General features: G+C 45.3%; 1 protein-coding gene and 1 long non-coding RNA gene across 4 annotated transcripts in view; both read left to right on the top strand.

The window, feature by feature from the left end:
- The first annotated feature begins 17,710 nt into the window (after window positions 1–17,710).
- LOC129638066 (uncharacterized) lies at window positions 17,711–18,692 on the top strand. Its single transcript, XR_008707681.1, has 2 exons — window positions 17,711–17,882; window positions 18,276–18,692. It is a non-coding gene; the product is annotated as an uncharacterized LOC129638066 (long non-coding RNA).
- A 1,957-nt stretch (window positions 18,693–20,649) lies between these two features.
- The window catches only part of SMURF1 (SMAD specific E3 ubiquitin protein ligase 1), a 91,704-nt gene continuing 85,986 nt past the window's right edge, over window positions 20,650–26,367 (top strand). For 2 of the 3 annotated variants that reach the window (XM_055562567.1, XM_055562568.1), the window contains exon 1: window positions 20,650–20,974. In XM_055562567.1, coding sequence (XP_055418542.1) covers window positions 20,920–20,974 — 55 coding nt within the window. In that variant the 5' untranslated portion in view covers window positions 20,650–20,919. Of the gene's footprint in view, window positions 20,975–22,013; window positions 22,397–26,367 lie in introns of those variants that run through there. The other variant, XM_055562569.1, reaches the window with a different exon arrangement.

Below are 26,367 nucleotides of genomic sequence, written 5' to 3' on the forward strand. Positions count from 1 at the left end.
GTATTTCTTATATTTATTTGTGGATCCCCAACCCTTTTCCTTGTAAGGTAAGGCTTGTTCATACAGAACGTTCTGCAGGGAAGGCTGTGTGGGCAGTGGTCACAAGGAGAGTGACGAGGATGGGAAGAACCTGGGGACACAGCACTGGATGGTATGGGAATGGATACGGGAGGTTTAAAGCAGGATTGGACTCGATATGTCTGATGTGAGCGTAGATGAAATCAAGTTACATTTTGCTCTAAAGCATCACCCCAAATGTCATGCCCAAAGCATGTTCTCACTGGTCCTTGATAGGTGGGCAGGGAAGCTGATATGTGGGTGTCCCTCCGGAATGACTGGAAGGCAGCTCGTGGTCTCACTCAATGGTGAGAACAAATCTGTGATTCAGCGGACTCTGGGCTTTCCCGTTGGTATCCTCATCTTCTGGGGTGACTCTGCCAGCTTCTGAGGGCTGTGTTGGTGGCATGGGCGCCTCAAAGGGTTCTACTCTCCCACACGGAAGTGGAGAGGGCCTGGGAGATTCCTCTCGGCTCCCTCTATCTGTCTGTCTTTTTAAATCAGCTCATGACATCTAGTTGGGCACATCTTTGGCCAAACAGAATTTCACTCTCTGAGGACTTTGAATCTGAGACCCAGGGGTTGCGCCCGGCAGAAACAAAGGATTGGCGAGTGTCTGCTTCAGCAGCCGCAGTTTACACTCGGTGGGATGGGTGGCCTCGGTGACACCTGCTTCCTGCTTCTCCAGGGCTGCCCCTTGGTCCCCTACATTCTCCTTTGTCCCTCCCATAGATTGTCTCTCTTATTTTTGGCCATGCCATGTAACTTGCGGGCCCTCAGTTCTCTGACCAGGGATTGAACCCGTGGCCCCTGGCAGTGTAATGTGCCAACTCCTGACCACTAGAGACTGCTAGGGAATTCCCTAGATTGTCATTTTTCAAGTAGCTACAGTTGGTTTCTGCTGGCTTGCAACTGAAAGAATCTTAACAGAGACCCATGAAGAGTGAAGAACTAACCTATGACTAGTTATTATTTAAATTCAAAAGATTTATCAGATAATTCTGTCAAGATAGACATTGTATAAAATTTGAATTTTTAGGTTAAACACACAAAACTAAGAATGGAGGAAAAAATGATAATTGTACCATTCTAGCATAGCCATGTTAAGATTAGTTACATTTGCCCAAATAGTCTGACCATGTTGGGTCCAACTGTTAGCCTCTTTTCTCTCAACTGTTCTTTACTAAATTGCACAACAAAGGAGTATTTGTAGTTTAAAGATTCTAATACCAACTTGTCTAGCAGGGTTTTTAAACCAGGAACTATTTGCCTATTGTACATGGTTTGGGTGCAAAGAGATGGTATTAGTCACCTTCTGGCTGGGTGCCCGTGTGCTTGGACTCAGCAGATTGAGATGACTGGCAGAGCAACAGAGAGGAAGCAGTAACTGGCTCCGAAAAATTTGCGATGTAAAAGCTAAACGAAAAAATTCCGATCCTCTTGCGTCTACCCTCAAGTGGTTATGTGCCCTAGAAGAAATACCACTCTCTTGGTCGACCATGTGCCATCCATAATCCGTCTTTTGTTTCTCTGAAATGTGCAGCGACTGTTGAACCTAAAGCCCGTGACGCTTTAGGAACAGCAGAGAAAACAACTGGCCTTGATTGAAGTCGCAAGCTCTGGATTCCAGACCTGGCTTTTTCTCTTTTCTTTTTTGAAAAGATAATTGTTTATTTTTGGGTGCTGGGTCTTCGTTGCTGCACGTGGGCTTTCCCAGTTGTGCTGAGTGGGGGCTACTCGCTAGTCGCGCTGCACAGGCCTCTCACGGCAGTGGCGTCTCTTGCGGAGGCTCTGGGCACACGAGCTTCAGTAGTTGCGCCACACAGGCTCGCTAGTTGAGGTGCGCCGGCTTAGTAGCCCCACAGCATCTGGGATCTTCCTAGGCCAAGGATTGAACCCGTGTCTTCTTTATTGCAAGGCAGACTCTTCACCACTGGACCCCCAAGGAAGCCCTGCCTTTTTTTCCCCTGTAAAGCCTGTGTTCCCTTCGTGTCTCATCTGTCAATTCTCCCCATTCCTTTAGGTTTCAGGTTTTCATCTGTGAATTAAAGGTGTTGGTTTAGATAAATTAGTAGTCATATAATGTTTTCAAGCATTTTATCATATATGAGACTCATAACTCTGGGAAGTAGGTGGGGCAAAAGCAATTTCCCAGTAAAGAAGTCGGAGCTGCACAATACTGGATGCTTGGGGCTGGTGCACTGGGACGACCCAGAGGGATGGTGTGGGGAGGGAGGAGGGAGGAGGGTTCAGGATAGGGAACACGTGTATACCTGTGGCGGATTCATTTCAATATTTGGCAAAACCAATACAATAGTGTAAAGTTTAAAAACAAAATAAAATTAAATTAAAAAAAAAGGAAATTATGAAAAAAATTGCTAGGTTTATTAAATTTGGTTTGATTACTTCAAAAAAAAAAAGAAGTCGGAGCCCAAGCTTGTCTGATTTGTCCTGTGTCTTTTGGTAAGGGACAGAGCAGGGCCTCGGGCACCACCTGGCCGCAGGGCAGCTTGCTTCTGCCAGAGCAAGTGACCTGAGCATCTGTGCATGGGGGTGAAAAAGAGAGAATGCCCAAGACAGAAGCCACAGTCCTTCATAACCTAATCTCAGACAGGATACAGCATCCCTTCCACCATATGCTACTGGCTGTACCGGCGAACCCCCGTAGAAAGCGGGAGAGGCTACACAGATGTAGACCGGGAGACAGGACCACTGCGGGCCACCTTGGAGGCTCTTGGACACCATGTGTCCACACGTTAAAAGACCGCATTCAGGTGACAGCCTGGAGCCTCTGAAGTCTCAGCAAAGAAACAGAAGAGAGAAAGAAGAACCAAGTGGGAATTTTAGAACTGAAAAATAAAATAACTGAAACTAAGACTTGACTGGGTGCACCCAACAGCAGAATGGAGAAGACAGAGGAAAGAACTTGTAGACTTGAAGAGAAAACATGAGGAAGAAGCAATTAGGGACTTCCCTGGGGGTCCAGTGGCTAAGACTCTGAGCTTCCAATGCAGGGGGCCCAGGTTCAATCCCTGGTCAGGGAACTAGATCTCTCATGCCATATGAAGACCCAGCACAACCAAATATTTAAAAAAGAAAGTAAACATCTTGACCCACCTATCAATTTACAGGAAATACAGAAGACAGAGAAAAATGTTAAGCTGAGCTTTAGATATGCAGTCAGCAAAATCCAGACTGTAAGAAACTGCAGGACAGACAACTCAGTTTCTTCATTTAATAAGTTCCAAATAAAAATTGCGATAGGGAAGCCTGTAAAAGACATATTGATCAGCTAGACTGTGATACCTTACTTGTATTCTGATTGCAACAAATGTACAAATAAGATACATTGGATATTTGAGACATTGGAAGCTTGAGCATTGAATTGAGATTTGATATTAAAGAATTGTTAACTTTATAGGTTTCACGTTAAGGTTAATTTAAAATGTCACTCTTAAGAGATATGCACTGAATGAAATATGTACTTGAAACATTTGGAATTTGTTTCAAAGTAATAGTGAAGGACAGGGGAGCCTGGCAGACTACCATCCATGAGGTCGTGGAGAGTCAGACACTGAGCAACTGGGCAACAACTAATATGGGACATGGGAAGTGGAAGAGAGAGATATCTTGTACGTCTGGCAATGTGGTGATGGGTTCATGGTAGGGGTAGTTATTATACTATTCTGTATTTTTTCCCCATGTGGATATTTGAAGTTCTCCATAATTAAAAGTTAAAAAGAGGGACTTCCTTGGTGGGTCCAGTGGCTGAGACTCCTCGCTCCCAGTGCAGGAAGCCCAGGTTCGACCCCTGGTCAGGGAACTAGAGCCCATGTGCTGCAACAACATATAGAACTAGATGCCATGTGCTGAGACTAAGACCTAGCACGGCCAATTTAATTAGCCAATTGGTTTGGCTAATTAGCCAAATAAATATTAAAAAAAAACAAAAACAGGCAGTGCAGCCAGATAATTTTTCTTTTTAGAAAAGAAAATAGAAAACACAAAGTAAGCGCCCCTTCACTCAGTTTGGGTGAATCATAATTGGAAATATATTCCAAATCCCTGATTCGCTTGTCTTTGAGAAATGTGACTGTTTAGAAAACTTGAAACAGTTTCCTTTTTCAGGGGGAGGGCAGAGAGGTATAACATTTAACAAAAAGTCAAAATTAGGGGAACTTTTATTGTTTACAAAGTCCTGGTCACTACCTACACATTCAGTTAAATAAACACACAAACCAAAATCCCTCTCTGGAAGGTGGCTTAGATACAAATACACCTGGATTCAGAACAGTCACAGGATACACAAAATATTTTTACAGATATCCTCCATACCCATAATGCTTATAGTAACAGTATGATGTTGGTATTATATCTACTTTATAGATGAAGAAGTTGAAACTCAGATTTAAAGGAATCGCCCAGGATCCCCTAGCCGGTCAACAGGGAAGTATTTAAACCCCCTCGTGTGTGCTTAGTCGAGTCTGACTCTTTGCAATCCTTTGGACTGTAACCCATCAGGCTTCTCTGTCAGTGGGGTTTTTTAGGCAAGAATACTGGAGTAGTTGGGCTTCCCTCGTAGCTCGGTTGGTAAAAAATCTGCCTGCAATGCAGGAGACCTGGGTTACATTCCTGGGTTGGGAGGATCACCTGGAGAAGGAAATGGCTACCCACTGCAGTATTCTTGCCTGGAGAATCCCATGGAAAGGGATTCTGGCAGGCTACAGCCTGTGGGGCCGCAAGAGTTGGATATGACTTAGCGACTAAGCCACCATCACCACCACTGGCGTAGTTGCCGTTTCCTGCTTCAGGGGATCTTCCTGACCCAGGGATCGAACCCAGGTCTCCTGCATTGGCAGGCAGGTTCTTTACCTGCTGAGCCATCGGGGAAACTCTTAAACCCACTGATCTGCTGATACCAAATCTGCTCTAGGTCATATGTGTAATGTGAAGATTGCCAGGGACTTACGCTCTGGGTTTATCCTGGCTCTTATATGCCTTGAGTTTTTAGATCTCTGCATTTGAGGGAAGGAAACTGATGATTGCTAAACAATTCGTGGCAAGTCTCTAGATTTGAGGAAAGAAATGTTGGGTGGTTCATCACTTTCCTAAGTCATCCACTGTTGGCACCAACCCCCTCTCACCCCCTTATCCCACCCACTTAGATATGAAGTATTCTGCAAAGGAGTGCATTCAAGGGGTGGAAACTCCTTCAGGGAATGAGGTGTCAGCCAGACTGTTCCGGTTCCACGAAACGTCTCTAATGTTACTTAGCCCCACCCTTTTTCCAACGGAAGCTTTCTCCTAAGACTAGTCCACTGTTAGCATAACATTCCCCTTGGATTCTCCCTGGTTTATTTATTCAAGTCTCTTAATTTTCATCTGTGAGTTGAGAATCTAATCAGAACCTAAAAGTTCAACTGCAGTAAGGACAGTCTGTCTTCTATGCAGCGAATACTTTCCTGCAAGAAAATCAAACTGTATTCTCACTTGATTCCAAGGACTCTCACGAAAGAGAAGTGCGACAGCCTTGTCCTGAGCTCAGATAAGACATCAGAGACTGAGCAAATTGCAACATCTACGTTGCTTATACCCCTAAGTGACAACCTAAGATGAAAATTCACAGCAGAAATAGATGGGGCTTGTCAAGAAAGCTGCTCAAGCCTTTTAAGAAGCAAAGGTTGGGGGCTGCCTTCTGAAAGGGAAAGTTACCGACCATACCTCCCAAGTATATTTAAATGAATGATGCTCCTGAATTAATCGCTGACAATTTTTGAGCCGCTTTAGAAACTTGCTGCTTAAGATAACGAGGTGAAAACACTCAGCGAGCAAGTCACCCTCCACATGCATCCAGGTGAAGCGACTGATGTGTTCCTCTCTCCACAGACACCCACAGCATACCGAGAAAGGGGAGCATTCAGTTTGGCTCTTCTGTCTCATTTATACATGGTTTGAATGATTTGCTTCTGTGATGGGTCTCCAGTACTAGACACAATGAAGGACCATATCTAATTGATCTTTTCAAATTGCTTGCCAAACAACCCGATTCAAAACCGGGCAAAATTAAAAAACCTAGAAAAAAAAAACAAAAACAAAAAACAAAACCGGGCAAAGGACTTGAATAGACATTTCTCCAAGGAAGCGATGTGAATGATCAACAAGCACAGAAAAAGATGCTAAATGTCGTAAATCACCAGGGAAATACAAATCGAAACCACATGTGATACCACTTCACACCCACTGGGATGACAGTAACCCAGAACATAACAAGTGATGGCCAGGATGCCGTGAAATTGAAACCCTCATGCACTGTTGGTGGGAACGGAAGATGGTGCAGCTGTTACAGAAAATGGTTTGGTGGTTCCTTAAAAATTAAAAATAGAATAGCATGTGATTCAGCACTTCTGGGTATCTACCCCAAAGAATTAAAACAAGGATCTTTAAGTGATATTTGTACACCCATATTCATAGTGCCATTATTCATGGTATCTAAAAGGTGGAGGCACCCAAGTGTCCATGGACAAATGAATGGAGAAGCAAAGTGTGGTCCATCCGTACCGTGGAATAGGATTCAGCCTTAAAAAGGAAGGAAATTCTGACACATTCTACAACGAAGATGAATCTTTTTTGTGACTTTTGTCTTTTTAAATTGATGTAGAGTTGATTTACAGTGTTTTGTTAGTTTCAGATTATAGCACCACATCTCTCTTATCTGTTCATCTGTGAGTGGACGTTTAGGCTGCTTCCATGTCTTGGCTGCTGTACATAGTGCTGCTGTGAACACCGGGGTGCATGTATCTTTTCTTTCTATTTTTAAAAAGTGTTTATTTTTTTGGTTTCACTGCATGTGGGATCTTAGTTCCCTGCCCAAGGATTGAACCCACGCCCCTTGCATTCGAAGCACAGAGTGGTTAACACTGGATGGCCAAAGAAGCCCCCCCATGTATCTTTTGGAATTAAGGTTTTCTCCAGATTGATGCCCAGGAGTTAGAATGCAGAATCATATGGTAGCTCTATTTTTAGTTTTTTACAGAACTTCCATACTGTTCTACATCTTGAGGACATTAAGTGAAATCGGCTAAATACAAAAAGACAAATATTGTGTGATTCCACTTACATGAGGTAACTAGAACAGTCAAATTCACAGAGACAGAAAGTAGAAGGGTGGCTGCCAGGGATGGGGGAAAGGGAGGAAATGAGGGCATTATTTCTTAAAGGATACAGTTTCAGTTTTACAAGATGAAAAGAGCTCCAGAGACAGAGCATGATGACGTAACACAGCACTGTGACTTTATACTTAAAAGGGGTGAAGATGGTACATTTTATATTATGTGTATTTTGCCTCAACAAAAAGATTGGAAAAAAGAAAACCAACAGAAAACGTATATCCAAATAACATAAAGGATGCAAATAAATCAGTAAGAAAGAAAAAAATCCCAAAGAAAAATGGACAACCCCCTTCAAGCCCCCCAAACCTTGAATACACACATCACTAAAGGGATTCCTAACAGCCAAAGCAATACCTATTATTAATCAGGAAGTGCTTCGCAGGTGGCTCAGTGGTAAAGAATCCGCAGGAGACGCAGGTTCGATCCCTGAGTCGGGAAGATCTCCTGGAGGAGGAAATGGCAAACCACTCTAGTATTCTTGCCTGGAGAATCCCATGGACAGAGGAGCCTGATGGGTTACAGTCCACTGGGTTGCAAAGAGCTGGACACGACTGAGAACTCATGCACTGCACACGTGCTGCACCACAATTTAATGTAATATTCATATTAGTCAAAATGCAATTTAACACATAATCTTCATATTATCCCCCAGTTAGAACAATCCAAATGTCCATAAATGGATACATTGAAATATAGTCATACAATAGAATACTGTACAGACAATAAAGATACAGGAACTGCAGCCATAACACAAAAATATAGATGAATCTCAAAGACATGACGCTGAATAAAAAAAAAAAGATGCCAAAAATTGTATGGTTCCATTTTTAGAAAGGTCAAAAAGAGGCAAAAGAAAGCTGGGTTCATACTTAATGGATCAAACTGTGAATAAAAGCAGGAAATACTTTACCCCAAGAGGAAATGATTACCCCAAGAGTCAGGACAGCGGTTACCCTGGGAGGGGTTGGAATCAGGAAGGTGAATTCAGATGTCTTCCTGGGCCTGGCAGGGTTCTATTTCTTCATCTCGTGATGGTGACATAGGAATTTCACTTTTCCATAAGCATGTCATCTTTCACAATAAAAATGTTTTTAACAGCAAAAAAAAAAAAAAAATCCTTGCACAGCAGCACAAGAACCTGGTACACTGGGGTTCTTAATAAATGTTTGCTTAAATTATTATATAAAGTGGGCATACTCAGTCACTCAGTTGTGTTCAGCTCTTTGCGACCCCATGGACTGTAGCCCGCCAGGCTTCTCTGTCCATGGGATTTTCCAGGCAAGAATACTAGAGTGGGTTGCCTTGACCTCCTCCAGGGGATCTTCCCAACCCAGGGATTGAGCCCAGGTCTTCCACATTGCTGGTGCATTCTTTACCGTCTGGGCCACTGACTGTGTATTTAAAATATAGTTCAAGGGAGGGGAGAAATGGAAGCCTAAGCATCTTTTCTATGGGCTGGGCCTCATTCATCCAGGGAGGCCCTGGGCAGGTAGAGGGCTGATGTAGGCTTGAGGGACGGAGGGATGGACCGAGCTTCGGTTTTTGGCATACCTTAGTGCTGCCGCAGGCTCCCGAAAGGGCTGAACCTGGATGTGAAGAAGCGACCCTTGAAAATCTTTATCAAGTTCACCAAGCAGAAATAGAAGCTAGTAATTATGTAGCATCCTTCCCTCACACAAGCCAGAACCCCAAATTAACTTAATTTGTTTATATTAATGCCTTTAAATAGTGAGGCATTGCTCCCACCCCCCTTTCTTGGTACTAGGGGAATCTCTCTCACGTTCATCTGCACTTGTTTCTATTTTTGCCCAATCACGGTAAGATTAGAGCCCCGCCCGATCTCTCACTGAGTTTGATTTCAACACGGTGCAGAAGACATACAGCAATGATTTGGTGACCAGTCCAGCGTATCTGTAGGAGTAGGGAATTGGGTCACCTCCTTGCTGTCAGAAACTTTGGTTAATATTCTCCGCAGACGGGCACTTGCTCCAGCTCTTCTTTGATAATTAGTGCAAGGGTGTGTGATTCATGAATTTTCCAGTTTGTTTTAAATCACAGACTTCCTTTCTTCCTGTTAAGCTGTCTCCATCTTCCTATGAGTCAGTGTGTGCCTGGGGAGTAAAAAACGAAACTCTAATTTAAATTATTGGTATCCGTTTAAATGAAATGATCAGTTCAGTTCAGTTCAGTTCAGTCACTCTGTCGTGTCCGACTCTTTGCGACCCCATGAATCACAGCACACCAGGCCTCCCTGTCCATCACCAACTCCCGGAGTTCACTCAGACTCACGTCCATCGAGTCAGTGATGCCATCCAGCCATCTCATCCTCTGTTGTCCCCTTCTCCTCCTAGCCCCAATCCCTCCCAGCATCAGAGTCTCTTCCAATGAGTCAACTCTTTGCATGAGGTGGCCAAAGTACTGGAGTTTCAGCTTTAGCATCATTCCTTCCAAAGAAATCCCAGGGCTGATCTCCTTCAGAATGGACTGGTTGGATCTCCTTGCAGTCCAAGGGACTCTCAAGAGTCTTCTCCAACACCACAGTTCAAAGCATCAATTCTTCGGCGCTCAGCCTTCTTCACAGTCCAACTCTCACATCCATACATGACCACAGGAAAAACCATAGCCTTGACTAGACGGACCTTTGTTGGCAAAGTAATGTCTCTGCTTTTCAATATGCTATCTAGGTTGGTCATAACTTTCCTTCCAAGGAGTAAGCGTCTTTTAATTTCATGGCTGCAGTCACCATCTGCAGTGATTTTGGAGCCCCGAAAAGTAAAGTCTGACACTGTTTCCACTGTTTCCCCATCTATTTCCCATGAAGTGATGGGACCAGATGCCATGATATTCGTTTTCTGAATGTTGAGTTTTAAGCCAACTTTTTCACTCTCCTCTTTCACCTTCATCAAGAGGCTTTTTAGTTCCTCTTCACTTTCTGCCATAAGGGTGATGTCATCTGCATATCTGAGGTTATTGATATTTCTCCCGGCAATCTAATCTTGGTTACAGCCTGTGCTTCTCCCAACCCAGAATTTCTCACGATGTACTCTGCATATAAGTTAAATAAGCAGGGTGACAATATACAGCCTTGATGTACTCCTTTTCCTATTTGGAACCAGTCTGTTGTTCCATGTCCAGTTCTAACTCTTGCTTCCTGACCTGCATACAAATTTCTCAAGAGGCAGGTCAGGTGGTCTGGTATTCCCATCTCTTTCAGAATTTTCCACAGTTTATTGTGATCCACACAGTCAAAGGCTTTGGCATAGTCAATAAAGCAGAAATAGATGTTTTTCTGGAACTCTCTTGCTTTTTCCATGATCCAGCAGATGTTGGCAATTTGATCTCTGGTTCCTCTGCCTTTTCTAAAACCAGCTTGAACATCTGGAAGTTCACGGTTCACGTATTGCTGAAGCCTGGCTTGGAGAATTTTGAGCATTACTTTACTAGTGTGTGAGATGAGTGCAATTGTGCGGTAGTTTGAGCATTCTTTGGCATTGCCTTTCTTTGGGATCGGAATGAAAACTGACCTTTTCCAGTCCTGTGGCTACTGCTGTTTTCCAAATTTGCTGGCATATTGAGTGCAGCACTTTCACAGCATCATCTTTCAGGCTTTGAAATAGCTCAACTGGAATTCTATCACCTCCATTAGCTTTATTCGTAATGATGCTTTCTAAGGCCCACTTGACTTCACATTCCAGGATGTCTGGCTCTAGGTGAGTGATCACACCATCTTGATTATCTGGGTCGTGAAGATCTTTTTCGTACAGTTCTTCTGTGAATCAAATGATAGGGAATGTTAATTCAAGGCTCTCCTTCCCCATTGTGTTTCTGAGACAGGTATTAGCCTTTTAGGGGCTGTTCAGTTCTCTTCCTCTTAGGGAGAAAGAACCTACTGTGTGTGGTTTAGGCAGGAGTCAGCACCCCAGTTCCCTCTATGCAGGTAAAAGGGGCTTTATTAGTCCTTCTCACTGTCCCCAGACAGTGAAAACAGGGGGCTTGCTTTCAATGCAACAAATTGGGAACTCCTTCTAGAATTTATAATCTTTAAAAAATAATTTTTATTGGAGTATAGTTTATTTACAGTTTTGTGTTCGTTTCAGGTGTACAGCAAAATGAACCAGTTAAACATATGCATATATTCACTCTTTTTTAGATTATTTTCCCATATAGGCCATTACAGAGTACTGAGTAGAGCTCCCTGTGCTATACAGGGAGTCCTTATTAGTTATCTATTTTATATGTAGTATATGTATATATGTCAATCCCAATCTCACAATTTATCCCTCCCCCACTTTCCCCCTGGTAAACATAAGTTTGTTTTCTACATCTGTGACTCGATTAGAGTTTATAATCCTGACATGCAAGGACAGATGGCGCTAATTCCTAGGGGAGCAGGAGAGGCATCCTGGCCACAGTTTCTGATTGAAGAATCTGCTCCTTGGCTGATCAGATGTATTGATCACAGTCCATGGTTTATCTTAAAATCCAGCAAGGATTTTATGACCCCTTGAAGTTTTTCTAACAGATCTCATTTTTGCTTAGGTTACCTAGCGTTGATTTGGACATTCTGGCCAACAGAACTCTGTTGTGGATTTTTGCATTTCCTTGCTCTCTTCCTTTCGTTGAGACATTAGAAAAGCAACTGGATGCCTTTCACAGGGGTTCTCAAACCCGAGCTTGCATCAGAATTGCCTGGAGGGCTTGTTCAAAACCAGACTGTTGTGTCGCCTCTTGAGTTTGATGCTGTAGAAAGCCAGGTGGTGCCGGAGAATTTGCCTTTCTTATTACTTTTTTATTCTAAAAGATTTTTTTAAAATTATTTTTAATTGGAGGATAGTTGCTTACCAATATTGTGCTAGCTTCTGCCACACATCCATGTGAATCAGTCATAGGTGTACATATGTCCTCTCCTCCTGAACCCCCCTCCCACTTCCCACTCCATCCCACCCCTCTAGGTTATCAGAGAGCACCTCCTTTGAACTCCTTGGGTCATACAGCAAAGAATTTGCATTTCTAACAGTCCCCAGGTGTCGCTGCTGCTCTGGTGACCACACTTTTGAGAACCATTGTCTTAAAATATACAAGCACTTCCTCCAAGCTTGCTGTAAGACTAGCAAAAATATTTAGCCAACAGACAAGTGATTTGGGGACTTAAGATTTCCTTTGGTTTGTTGATTTCCTTGGTTGCCTATATATTGCCTATATATTGTAGATGAGATATAACCAATTTAGAGAATTTCTAATCTTATTTTTCTGGGCCAAAGAAATCATGAAATCTGTAAAGAGTAATAGACCAGAACTTTAGACATATCTTTTGTTTACTAATAATAAAATCATTGTGTCTGATTTTTTTTTCTTTTTTACTTTTTAAATTATGAAAGTATGATAACACATTTATAGGAAACTTGGCAAGTACAGAACAAAGTTACATATGGTTCCACTGTATATTACAATTATTTAAGTAGATAAATTAAGATTTTTAGTTGGAGTTTCAATATCAGACTCTCATAAAGTAATAGAATGAATAGACGGAAGAGTAGAAGGATATAGAAGACCTGAAAAGCACTATGAACCATTTCAACATAATTAAGATTTATACAATTTTTATACCACACACACACACACACACAGTGAAGTTGCTCAGTTGTGTCCGACTCTTTGCAACCCCATGGACTGTAGCCTACCAGGCTCCTCCATCCATGGAATTTTCCAGGCAAGAGTACTGAAGTGGGTTGCCATTTCCTTCTCCAAGAGATCTTCCTGACCCAGGGATCGAACCCAGGTCTCCCACGTTGCAGGCAGACGCTTTACCGTCTGAGCCACCAGGGAAGCCCTTTTATGCAACAGCAGGATACAAATTCTATATTCAAGTTCCCATAGACTATAAACCAGGATACACTGGAACGTATCCAGGGACATAAAACAAAGTGCAAAAATGTTATGGTCTAAAGGTATTGAAATCGTACTGAGTCTGTTCTCTTATCTCTGTGGAATTATGATAGATAACAATATCAAATGGAGAAGGCAATGGCACCCCACTCCAGTACTCTTGCCTGGAAAATCCCATGGATGGAGGAGCCTGGTGGGCTGCAATCCATGGGGTCACTAAGAGTCAGGCACGACTGAAGCGACTTAGCAGCAGCAGCAGCAGCAACAATATCAAAAGACATTTGAAAATAACCCACATATTTTCAAGTGCAATGTAACATTTACTAAGACAGATCTTTGACTTAGCCATTGAAAACCTCAATAAAGTTAAAAGACTGAAAAAACACAGAGGGTTATTGCAGAGAATAAAGCATTTAAATGAAAAATTAATATCAAAGATACTTTAAAATCAAGCTTATATTCTTAATAGTGTCTTACTTTTATTTGGATAATCAATTACTTAGAACACTGCTAGTCTAAGAACTACTCTATAAACAAAATTCCATTTTTAAATGAATAATAGCAGTTCAATTATTTTCTCATTTTCACTCATGACCTTACTTGTTTCTGAACACAGACTGTGAGGTTCAGCTATGATCCTTAAAGAAAGACTTTAGAGTTATTTTTTCTGGAGAAGGTAATGGCACCCCACTCCAGTACTCTTGCCTGGAAAATCCCATGGATGGAGGGGCCTGGTGGGCTGCAGTCCATGGGGTCGCTAGGAGTCGGACACGACTGAGCTTTTGACTTCACTTTCACTTTTCACTTTCATGCATTGGAGAAGGAAATGGCAACCCACTCCAGTGTTCTTGCCTGGAGAATCCCAGGGATGGGGGAGCCTGGTGGGCTGCCGTCTATGGGGTCGCACAGAGTCGGACATGACTGAAGCGACTTAGCAGCAGCAGCAGCAGCAGAGTTATTTTTCTGGGATTTCCCTTAATTACTTGGCTGCATCTATTTGAAGAAATAATCTATATCTCAAATAATTCCACAGCCATAAAACACAGTGACTACACACCTACAGCTGAAAGGGAAAATAGTAATATGAAATGCTGGCAAGAATGCTGAGGAGCCTTGCTGGTAGGTAAGTGAAGCGTTATAAACACTCTGGAAAAGCTTGGCAGTTTCTTATAAAACTAAACATTGTCCTTTCCTTATGACTCAGCAATTATACTCTAGGGTATCTTATCCCAGAGAAATGAAAAATTCTGTTGACATCAATACCTGTATACAAATGTTCATGCTATGCTATGCTATGCTATGCTATGCTAAGTCACTTCAGTCGTGTCTGACTCTGTGCGACCCCATAGACGGCAGCCCACCAGGCTCCCCCATCCCTGGGATTCTCCAGGCAAGAACACTGGAGTGGGTTGCCATTTCCTTCTCCGATGCATGAAAGTGAAAAGTGAAAGTGAAGTCGCTCAGTCGTGTCCAACTCTTAGCGACCCCATGGATTGCAGCCTAACAGGCTCCTCCATCTATGGGATTTTCTAAGCAAGAGTACTGGAGTGGGGTGCCATTGCCTTAGTAGTTTATTTGAAATAACCAAAAATTTGAGTTAGTCCAGGTATCCTTCAAAGGGTGACTGGTTAGACAAACTGAGATACATCCATATTGTGGAACACTGCTGCTGCTGCTGCTAAGTCACCTCAGTTGTGTCTGACTCTGTGCGACCCCATAGATGGCAGCCCACCAGGCTCCCCCGTCCCTGGGATTCTCCAGGCAAGAACACTGGAGTGGGTTGCCATTTCCTTCTCCAATGCATGAAAGTGAAAAGTGAAAGTGAAGTCAAAAGCTCAGTCGTGTCCGACTCCTAGCGACCCCATGGACTGCAGCCCACCAGGCCCCTCCATCCATGGGATTTTCCAGGCAAGAGTACTGGAGTGGGGTGCCATTGTAAAAAGGAAAGAACTGTTGATACTTGTAACTACTTGGATGATTCTCCAGGGAATGATGCTGCATGAAAAAAAAAAAATCTATCCCCAAGGATTACATTCTATATGATTCCATTTATGTAACATTTAAAATGAACAACATTTAAAATGGAGGTAAGATTAGTGGTTGCCAGGTGTTGAGAGTGGGACAAAAGGTGTGGGTATAAAAGGGCAACATGAGGGATCCCTGTGGCATTGGAAGTGCTCGGTGTTTTGACCATGGTGATGGATACTTGAACCTACCAAATGGTAAAACTGTATAGAACTTAGCACACACACTGTATAAGTAAAACTGGGAAAATCCAAACATGATTGGATTGCATCAATGTCAATACCCTGGTTGTGATATTATACTACAGTTTTGCAAAATGTTACCATTACGGGAAACTAGCAAAGTATCTAGAAGCTCTCTGTATTATTTTTTACAACTTCATGTTTAAAAGCATTATGTCAATAAAAATTTCAATGAGAAAAAAAGTAAAAAGCCTTACCAATGATAATAACATACTAAGACTTGCATCAAGTTTGGGTTGTAATTTAGAGAAAGATCCTAAAGCCTTCTGGGCATAAAAGGATAGACGAATGTGCTAATTAATCATAATTGTTTTTTAAATTTTTATTTATGTTTTGGTTGTGCTGGGTCTTTGTTGCTGTGCGCAGGCTTCCTCTGGTTGAGGTGAGCAGGGGCTGCTCTCTAGTTGGGATGTGCTTCTCACTGTGGTGGCTTGTCTTATTGCAGAGCACAGGCTCCGGGCGTGCAGGCTTCAATAGTTGTGGCACATGGGATTAGCTGCCCTTCACATGTGGAATCTTCTCGGACCAGGGATTGAACCTGTGTTTCCCGCATTGGCAGGTGGACTCTCAACCACTGGACCCCCAGGGAAGTCTCACAATTATTTTTTAAAACTTGATGTTTAGGTGAAAAGTAAAAGAATCCTAGATCCTAGATCTACAAAAGACTGTAAAGATTAGTTGGATGTAACCGCTGGTCTCAGAGGCACCGGCTCAGGTCTAGACGTGTCTTCTCAAGAGGCATGTTTTAGAGCTGTCTACTCCCACCAAGGATTCTCTGCACAATATTCCAAACAGATTTCCCTAGGGCCATAGAACTTGCTGGTTTCAGAGCAAAGACTAGCACATGCATTTTACACTAATTTTGTTGTTGTTGTTTAGCCACTAAGTCGTGTCTGACTCTTTGCGACCACATGGAATGTGGCCTCCCAGGCTCTTCTCTGATCATTGGATTTCCCAGGCAAGAATAGTGGAACAGGTTGACGTTTCCTCCTCCAGGGGATCTTTCCAACCCAAGGATCAAACCTGCATCTCTTGCATGAGGGCAGGCAGATTCTTTACCACTGAACCACCAGTGGTAAAGTCCTCTTGAACACATACATATGGGATATTCCCAATGCTGTTCATTTGATCGTTGCCTTTAGATTAGGAGTAATGGGACCTTACAGGATCCATAAATTGGTTTCAGGTGTTCATGAACCCACAGAAATGGGATGCAAAATTCGGTGTATATTTGCATAGATCAATTTTTCTGGTGAAAGTCTCCACTGTTGCTATCAGATTCTCAAAGAGTTTGGGACACAAAAAAAGAACTACTGTAGTCAGACCCAGAGAGATTTTTTTTTTTTTCTTCCACTGGAAAACCTTTCAAATGCCCAATAACACTGAGTCAGGGAAGTGATACATCTGGGGGCAATAAAATCAGTTGCCAAATCCTACATGGAAAGCTGGATCAAGACTGCTTTCTGTAAAGTCATTGCAAAAAGGATACTCACTGAAATTTGTCTCTGTCTCAGCAGAATTGTTTGGCATTTCCTCTCTATTTGTCAAGATAGCTTTAGGAGAGCATAGACATCCCTTCCTATGTGTGGTGGACTGGTCCAGGACCTCCTGAAGATAGCAAAATTTTTGGATGCTCAAGTCCCTTATACTGTATAAGATGGCATAGTATTTGCATATAACCTAAGCATATCTTCCTGTTGGGTCAGTTTTTTCCCCTCGTTCTTGTCTTGTAGCAAAGAATTGAAACGACAGACCAGGACAGCTCAAACAGGCAGGATTTATTAAGCAAGTGGCATGCAGTACACGCTTGAGATGTTAGAGCAGACCCACCCTGGTAGAAATGGCCTCAATCCACTTGGGCTTCCCTTTTTATACTTTTTGGAGGTTATACTTTGGAGGTTCCTGAGGCTCCGTTTGCTATTCTCCATGTAAAATGGGGTTTGCATCTAAGACCAATCAGGGAAGGGAATGCAGATAGGGTGTATGCTCAAGGCCCGTCAGGGAAAGGGGCATGTTAGGCATGTTTTCCCCAACAGGTTCTCACCCCCAGCTGTGGTTTTCCTTTTCTCAGGCTTTTTCCTTTCCTTTGTCTGGTCTCTGCATGCTTCTTACCACTTCCTCTGCCTGCCATCTTGGAACCTGTTTCCCTATTCTAACTACCTAACATTCCTATAGACTTGAAATCATCTCTAGATGTAGATGCTATGTAAATAGCTGCTGGTACAGAGGGCAAATTCCAGTTCTGCTTTTGGGAAATTTCTGGAATTTTCTAAGTATTTTTGATCAGAGATTGGGTATCAGGGTACATTTTTTCTTTTTTTTTTAAGGTTTAATTTGGAGCTGAGAAGCACATTGAACACATTGAGGATATTTGTATAGTGAGAAGATTTTTTTTTGCCACTCAGCATGTGGGATCTTAGTTCCCCAACCAAGGATCAAACCCATGCCCCCTGCATTGGAAACATTAAGTCTTAACCACTGGACCACGGGGAAGTCCTTCAAGGTACATCTTAAGTTTGATATAAGGCTGGCCTACAGCCTCAGCACAAAATTGTGGTGATGGTTTTTAAGTGGGCAAACATCTTTTTATCATCTTTATCAACTTTTAATGGAGTTGGTGTAAGGAGAGAAAATTCAGCAGCTATGTGACTGCAATGTCACTGAGCCCTGCGCTAGAAAATGCATTCACTTTGCACAAGCTGTTCCCTCTGTCTATGGTGCCCTTCCCCACTTCTTGGCCCAAAAGACTTCAACTTCAACTTGCCCCTAAATCCCTAGATCAAGATCTTCTGTGACTCTTCTGAGGTCTCCATCTCACTCCTCCCAAGCAGAGTGGTCCTGTAATCTACTTTCTAGCCTCTGACACTGTATCTTTGTCCGTTCTTGTCTGTTTCAGCCATTCAGCAGAGCCTTGCAAGTGCTGTGCTGCTGCTGCTGCTAAGTCGCTTCAGTCGTGTCCGACTCTCTGCGACCCCAGAGATGGCAGCCCACCAGGCTCCCCTGTCCCTGGGATTCACCAGGCAAGGACACTGGTTGCCATTTCCTTCTCCAGTGCATGAAAGTGAAGTCACTCAGTTGAGTCCGACTCTTCCCGACCCCATGGACTGCAGCCTACCAGGCTCCTCCACCCATGGGATTTTCCAGGCAAGAGTACTGGAGTGGGGTGCCATTTCCTTCTCCAATGCGTGAAAGTGAAGTTGCTCAGTCGTGTCCGACTCCTAGTGACCCCATGGACTGTAGCTCTGACTTATGTTTCTTGTCCCTAGTCATGTATTACTTGCTAATGAGTAAATAAAATGCAATTCAGTAACCTCCAGAAGTAGCCTTCTGACTCAGGAGTTGAGGAAACAATTAAGAAAAGGCCCAGACATCCAGGACGGTAAGAAAACAATGAGGTTAAGAAATCAAAGGTTTTTAGGTCAGAAACAGCTGGCGTAAGAACAGGGTCCAGCACTAAGGTAAGCAGAGAAAGGAAGACATTTAGTGTAGTTTACAGAGAAGAGGCTCCTCGAATGTGGGAACCGAGCGAAGGGAGAAATACTGACTGCACTGGAAGTGGAATGGGGATTACGGAGGCACTGCGGACTCTAAACATATTTATTTAGATCCAGGGACTCGGTGACAATCGTCTCAAAGAGAAAGAGAGCTGGATACTGGATCCACGGCTCTGTTGCTTCAACATAGCTTGTATTCTTGGATATTTCACTGCCGCTGCTAAGTCGCTTCAGTCGTAACCGACTCTGTGCGATTCCATAGACAGCAGCCCACCAGGCTCTGCCATCCCTGGGATTCTCCAGGCAAGAACACTGGAGTGGGTTGCCATTTCCTTCTCCATTGTGTTTAAGTGAAAAGTGAAAGTGAAGTCGCTCAGTCGTGTCCGACTCCTGGCAACCCCATGGACTGTAGCCCACCAGGCTCCTCCATCCATGGGATTTTCTAGGCAAGAGTACTGGAGTGGCTTGCGATTGCCTTCTCGGGGATATTTCACTAGACTCATTCAAAGTCTGAGGTGCAAGGGGCCATAGAAATGATCTAGGTCTGTCCTTTTAAGTCACCGATGGAGGCTGGGAGAGGCAGCTTTGAATCCAGCTCGGGAGTCTTGAGCTCAGCAAGGGCAGGTGGGCATGTCAAGGGGCCCTAGGAAGAGGGCTGTATTCTGAAGACTGTGACCCCAAGGAAGGTCTCTATTCTGAAGACTGTGACCCCAAGGAAGGCTGCAGGGGATGGCTGCAAGGGATCAGAGCCCGGTTTCCTTAAGACACAAACCAAAGAAGGCATCCAGAGAATCAGGTAGTTGGTCAAAGACAAGTCTGATAAACAAACCCAGCTTTCCCTATCAACGTATTTCCTCTTTGTAACAGGTTAACAGAGGGGTTTGTTTGCTGAAGAAAGCATAATGAGCTTTAGTTCCAACCTGAAACCCTGGGAGAAGTGTTAGCAGAAGGCAGAAACGCAGGCCTTAAAGCTACCTTTTTGTTTGGCTCGTGTCTGTTGACTGGATGGTGATAACATCCACCTCTTTATCCGCCTCTCGCATCTTATTTACCTTGCCCATATATGGCACTTCCTGCGATTCTGGCAACTTTGTTACGGGTCAGGAGAGAGCACTAGTTGCCCAGAACACACCTAGGGGACTTTGTCTCTGAGAAGTCCTTCCCTTGAATTGCATTTTTTAAGACACTCTTTACTAAAAGTAAATAAACAAACTGGAATTGCACGCCTATTCGTGCAAAGTCCTTGGTGTAATCACAGACCTCGGTTTGCTGTAAGCCCGCTTTCAATAGCTCTCACGAGCTCGGAGCCTTGAGTGAGAGGCCTGGAAAATCGATGCCGTTCTCTGAACCTCAACGTCCACATCTGCAAACCGACTCCGTGGGAGAATGTGGCGGAGAACGAGAACGACCGCACGCGGGCCTCGCCGTCCCGCCCGCCCCGGGGCGTGCCCGGCGCTCGCTCCCGGCCGCCGAGGCTCTGCACGTCGTGCCGGGTCCCGAGAGCCTCCGATCCCCCTCCTCCGCCCCGGTGCGGGACGCCCCAACCACCGGCTTTGGGAGCCCGCGCGCTCGGGGGCTGGGCCGGCGACGCGGCCGCGCTCCGAGCCCCGCCCCGCCGTCCCCGCGGGGGCGCGCACGCACGCACGCAGGCGCGGGGCCGCACGGCGCGGGCGCGCGCAGGGCCGGGCCGGCACGGCGGCGGGCACGCGCGCGCGGCTCCGGGAGGCGGCGGCGGCGGCGGAAGCGGCGAGGGCGGCGGGCGTCCGGCTCTGAGGTGGTGGCGGCGGCGGTAGCGGCGGCGGCTCCGGACTGGGCTCGGCTGAGAGCGAGCGAGGGTCGGGGGCGCCGGGTCGAGCACCGATCCCCAGGCTTGACCATCTGCCGGCCGCCCGGACGCCTGGGCCGCGGAGTTTGTGTCCCGGCTCGGACCCCGGCGCCCAGCCCGGAGCCGTAACCTTGAGGCGGCGGAGGCGGCGGGGCCGGGCCGGGCCGGGCCGGGGGGCGGCGGCGGCGCTGGATCCGCGGCTGCCCGATCGTTGGCGGGAGATGTCGAACCCCGGGACGCGGAGGAACGGCTCCAGCATCAAGATCCGTCTGACAGGTACGGCCGGCAGGAGGCCCCCGCCGGCGCCCGCTCGCAGCCCGCACTGCCCCTCCGGCAGCCCCGGAATTTCCCGCAGGGCACCCCGGGGAGGCGTCCCTCCCCCTCGCCGGCCGCCGTCCCGGGACCGGCTCGCCCCCCTCAGCTGGCGCCCCTCGCGGCTCCCTCCCGGCCCCGCCCCCGCCTCCGGCCCCGCCCCCTCGCTTCTCGCCCCCACCCGCCCCCCGGCTTCCCTCCTTCCCCCCACGACCTGCCCCGTCGCGTCTCCCCTCCTGGCCTCCCTCGGTCTCACTCCCTCCATCCTTCTCTCTCCCCTCCTCGTCCCCCTACTCGGGCCTCTCGCTTCCCCCTCCCGGCCCCGCCCCCTCTCGTCTCCCCTCCCGGACCCCCTCCGTCCCCCCTACTCCATCCTCCACGCTCCCCTCTCCTCCTTGCCCCTCCGTTTTTCTCCCCCCTCCATGCTCCTCGCCCCCTTGCCCCTCACTTTACCTTCCTGGACGCCTTCCGTCCCCCCTCATCCTCCCCACTCTCCTCTCCCCCTCACTTCTCCCCTCTTGGACCCCTTCTGTACCCCCGCAGCCTCCTCGCTCCTCTCGCCCCCTTGGCCCTCGCTTCTCCCCTCCTGGCCCGCCCCTCACCCCCTTCGTCCCCCTCGATTTCTTCCCTCCCTCCTCACCTGCCCCCTCTCTTTTTCCTTCTCGGTCCCGCCCCTCTCTTCTCGCCAGCTTTTCCCATCCTCTGGCGTTTCCCTGTCTCTCCCCGCCCCCACCTACCCCCTGGCTTCTCCCTTCTAGTACCCCCCCATTTCTGCCCCTTCCCCCATCCGTGTTCTTCCTCTCTCCCCCGCCCCCCTCCACTTGCCCCCTTGCTTTTCCCCTCCGCGCCCCGCCCCTTTCTCTTGAGCCCCGCCCCCTAGCTGGATTTTCCGACCCCCCCCCCGCCCCCGCCCCCAATCCCGCACCCGTTTTCTACCTTGTCCCTCCCTCGCTTATCTCCCAGCCCCGCCCCCTTGCCTCTGTCTGGAGGCCTCCACCCTTTCCTTCAGCCTCTAATTCCTCAATCCAGTCTCGTAGCTTCTGCCGGTCCCGGTCCCCTCACTTCCCCTCTGGTCCAGACCTCTTCAGTCTGAGCCACTTCCTCTCTCTCTCTCTGGCCAGGCCACTATCTTCTCTTGACTCTGCTGCTTCAGTTCTTTGCGTTACCGTCACCCCTGTCCCACCCACCTTACCCGCCCCGCCCCGCAACACACGCACGCGCCCACGCACACACACACACATACACACACGCTCGCACGCACGCGCGCACACGCACACTCTGGAGGCTTTGGCAGCTGCATTAGCGCAGGCTTCTTGATTCACTCTCATTGAGTCTTCAATGAAATGCCCGTGTCTCCTAGGTGGCTCTGTAGTGCCACCTTCAAGGGTGAGCGCGAAGCTCTGTTCTCGGCCTGCGACGTGGTGGTCCTGGTGTGTGTAGCTGCCAGTCGTGTCTGCCGGCCGTGCCCCTGGCTGGCGGGCTCCAGAGATCCTGGACCAGTGTGCACCCGCTTCTGTCTTTTCCTCGCTCTCCCCACTACTACTGCCCCGTCTCCCGGTTTAAATTCACACCTGAGGCTGGATTGTAGTGTTGCAAATACGGTTCTGCTGGGGGACTTTCCAAACGCAAATATTTCCAGCTCTGGAAAGGAAATATAAAGTTCAGGCTAATCCCTGTTAGGGGTTTTCCCCTGGATTTTTCTGTTCAGTGACTGGTCTGATGATGACTTCAAAGTCGGTCTGGTCAGATTCTTTAAAAAAGAGAATGAGCATTTGGGATGGCCCTCAATTATTGGTGAAATCCCTGGAAACAACAGAGTGATTTTTTTCAAACTAAAATTTCCTCTTAGAGTTCTTAGTTGTTCCATGATCCATTTTTTGTTTCAAGGAAGGGGAGATAGTTTTTTTGTAGAACGATGTCAGATCAGGTTATGATTAGATAACACAATCAGATCATTTGGACCCAAATCCAGACCCTGGTTTTGTCAATAGCAAATATGTCCCAGGGATTTTTGTTTCTGGAGAAATAGAATTCTTTATCCCAGGGCTGGTAGGAAACTCTCACTGTGTAGATGTAGTATATACATTGTTTTACGGTTACATAAAAGCCACATTTTTTACTTTGTAATACTTGTAAAACTTGAATGACTGACACCTTTCATTTGGTTCTCATTTGCAATGTAATCTATAATTGACATGGGATTGGTTTCAGGTTTCTTGTTAAGAGCAGAAGTAACTGATTTTGTGAGTTAGATAAAAGTGTGATTAATGTTTTAGAAGGACTAGGTTTTAATTACAACTTTGTGTCAGGTGTATATTATTAATCAAGCCTAGTTAGCAGGTCTGGACCTGAGCCTTTTCCGCCTGGAGTGGGGGTTGGTTCTTCCCAAATTATTTTCGGTCTCAGGAATTTATAATTTTTATTTAGTTTTCGGCTGTGCTGGGTCCTAGTTGCTGGGCGGGCTTTTCTCTAGTTGTGACGGTGTGCTGGCTTCTCATTGCTATGGCTTCTCTTCTAGCCCAGGAGGAAGGGTTCTAGGGCACATGGGCTAGGGCCGCTGAGCCACCAGGGAAGCCAGTTTTCAGGAATTTAGATGTCGCAGATGCAGAAATGCGTCAAAGAGTTTTTGGACATGTTTGCTATTGAAGCATCATGTTATGAATGTTCTTTCCAAAACGACTTTTCTCTTTCCCCCTGCTGATGTTATTCCTGATCTGAGGGACTCTGTGGTCCTCCCTGCAGAGAGGTTGAGAATTTAGTGTTGATTGCAGACGCACATGATGCCAGTAGTCTGATGAATGTTAATTTACCTGGAAACTACGTAAATTATGTGGAAACTACATAATGTACGTAGGAATGAGCTATCTTGTTGGCAGTGGGAGGGTAGGTTTCTGGCCCCATCTTTGAACTTGTCGAGGGGAGGTTAAAATCTCTTCTGGAAACTTGGGAAACCATCTTTGAAGAGGTGTGTACTTTTGTTACCTGTTTCAGAATTTATTTCCCTGTGTGATATTTGAAAAAAGTGATTTTGTTTTTAGAATGAGGGTTATTCTAACCAGTCAGGGAATACCACACAGGGCACAGTAAAATGAAAAGCATGAAGAATTGGATCATAAAAGAGCATTTAGAACTTCGGGGTCCACAGTTATATATGGTGGTTGAGTAGAACATCGATTCTGGTAAGATGACCATTAACTATGATATGGAGCAAATCATTTAACCTTTCTGGGTTCTCTGTTTCCTAATATATAAAATAAGGTTTCAATCCCATAATAGTTTTCTCTTCCTTCTTGAGGATATATCAGTTTGACTGCCTACTTGTTCCAAATTACTGTTTGCTTGTACTTGCTTTTGTTAAATCTCAGTCCTGATATTTAGAATTTATGTTAAAACACAGCGCCTCTGTTTGATTTATGCCAAGCATTACTTTTGTGTAATGGTTACATTTATGATTTCCACCCCCCCTTTCTCTGGAACCCTTTTCGTTTTTGAAAACTATTGTGTTGCAGGTTAACCTGCTTTGGAAAGCAGGCCCAAACTAGTAGAACATATAAGTCTTTATATTGAAAAGAATATGATTTTAATGAGTGTCTTTGTGATATCTTAACAGGAAAATCATTCTTAAATGGTTTCAGTAGGCTTGGAGCATAATATGTTCAAAATTAAGTGATCTTGGTTGAAGAGCTTTATTTTGTAGATAGTTTAGAGTCCTCTGACAAATCAAATACTTTGGAAACACTTTTTATCCTCAATTCAAGCAGAATTTGCAAGAACTTGGTTCTTACATGGTACACAAATGAATCCCAGATACGATATTTAGGCCACTTTGGTAAAAGAATGGAAATTTTGAGTTCTCAGGGTTCCGCTGCTGCTGCTGCTGCTGCTGCTAAGTCGCTTCAGTTGTGTCCGACTCTGTGTGACCCGTAGACGGCAGCCCACCAGGCTTCCTGTCCCTGGGATTCTCCAGGCAAGAACACTGGAGTGGGTTGCCATTTCCTTCTCCAATGCATGAAAGTGAAAAGGGAAAGTGACACGACTCTTAGCGACCCCATGAACTGCAGCCTACTAGACTCCTCTGTCCATGGGATTTTCCAGGCAAGAGTACTGGAGTGGGGTGCCAGTGCCTTCTCCGTTCCACAGTGCTCTTCAAACAAATTCTATTTTATTCTACCGCTATCTTGTGAGTTAAAATGTGGTGTGTGTGCACTCAGTTGTGTCTGACTTTTTTTGAGCCCATGGACTGTAGGCCTCCAAGCTCCTCTGTCCATGAAATTTTCCAGGCACGAATACTGGAGTGGGTTGCCATTTCCTACTCCTGGGGATCTTCCCCATCTAGGGATTGAATCCGAGTCTCCTGTGTGTCCTGCATTGGCAGGCAGAGTCTTTACCAGTGCGCCACCTGGAAAGCCCAGTTAGTTAAAAAAACAAATGCCCAAACTTTTATTTTTTTGGATGCTTTTATGCCTTGAAACACTCTCAGATCTCCTCGTGTTTTTATATCTTTTGGAGCGTGACTGTGTACTGGAAAGGGAGAAAAATTCTAATTCCAAGTAGAGAAGGGGAAAGAGACCTTCCTTGATAGCCTATGGATGTAGAAGCTGTTTTTAGAGTTGTAGCATGTGTAATGTAAGGCTGACTTTTCTGGTATCTTGGATGATCCAGCTTGGAGAAAAGCAGCTGTAGTCATTAGCTGTTAATAACCTTAATTGATCAACCACAGGTGACCCGAGTGAGTGGAAATAGTTGTTTTTCTTAAAGATGAAGAAATCTGAAGACGTCGCCTGTGTCAGTTTGTACTTATGTAAGGCAGGCAGAACTCTAGTTTTGATCAGCCGAAACTGTGATGAGGGACTAAGTCATCAGTATTCACCCTCCACCTGAGTTTACCTAACAGTGTCTCCGGTTCATGAAGGTTCAGTCAAAGCACTTTTTTGAATTGAATTACTAAGGATGAGTGGTGGGCTTAGATCAAATGCTTATTCAAAACTTAAACTGCAGTTACACTTTAAAAGCACTCACCTTCTGCCAAACACATGTTCTCGTATTGACTTTATTTTTGATTTGGTTATATCCATGCTGTGTTAAGAAAAATCTTTTCCCTCAAATCCATTAAAAAAAACAAAACTTTGACCACCTAAGTGACTTGAGAAATGAACCTGTCCATATGCCCTGTTTCTTTCTGTATTTTGATTGTAGTTGTGATTTATCAAACTACAATTTTTTACTTCAAGCCTATTTCTTTGTTCAGAACTCCTATTTTTGCAACCATGAAAGTCGTGTCTGAACTTCAGTTTTTCTTTCTCTTCTCCAAATTTTCCTTTTCTATGTTCGGTCACATTGGCTGGTTCTAATGTGGA

This window comes from Bubalus kerabau, chromosome 23 (genome assembly GCF_029407905.1).
Source record: "Bubalus kerabau isolate K-KA32 ecotype Philippines breed swamp buffalo chromosome 23, PCC_UOA_SB_1v2, whole genome shotgun sequence".
Classification (NCBI taxonomy): domain Eukaryota; kingdom Metazoa; phylum Chordata; class Mammalia; order Artiodactyla; family Bovidae; genus Bubalus; species Bubalus kerabau.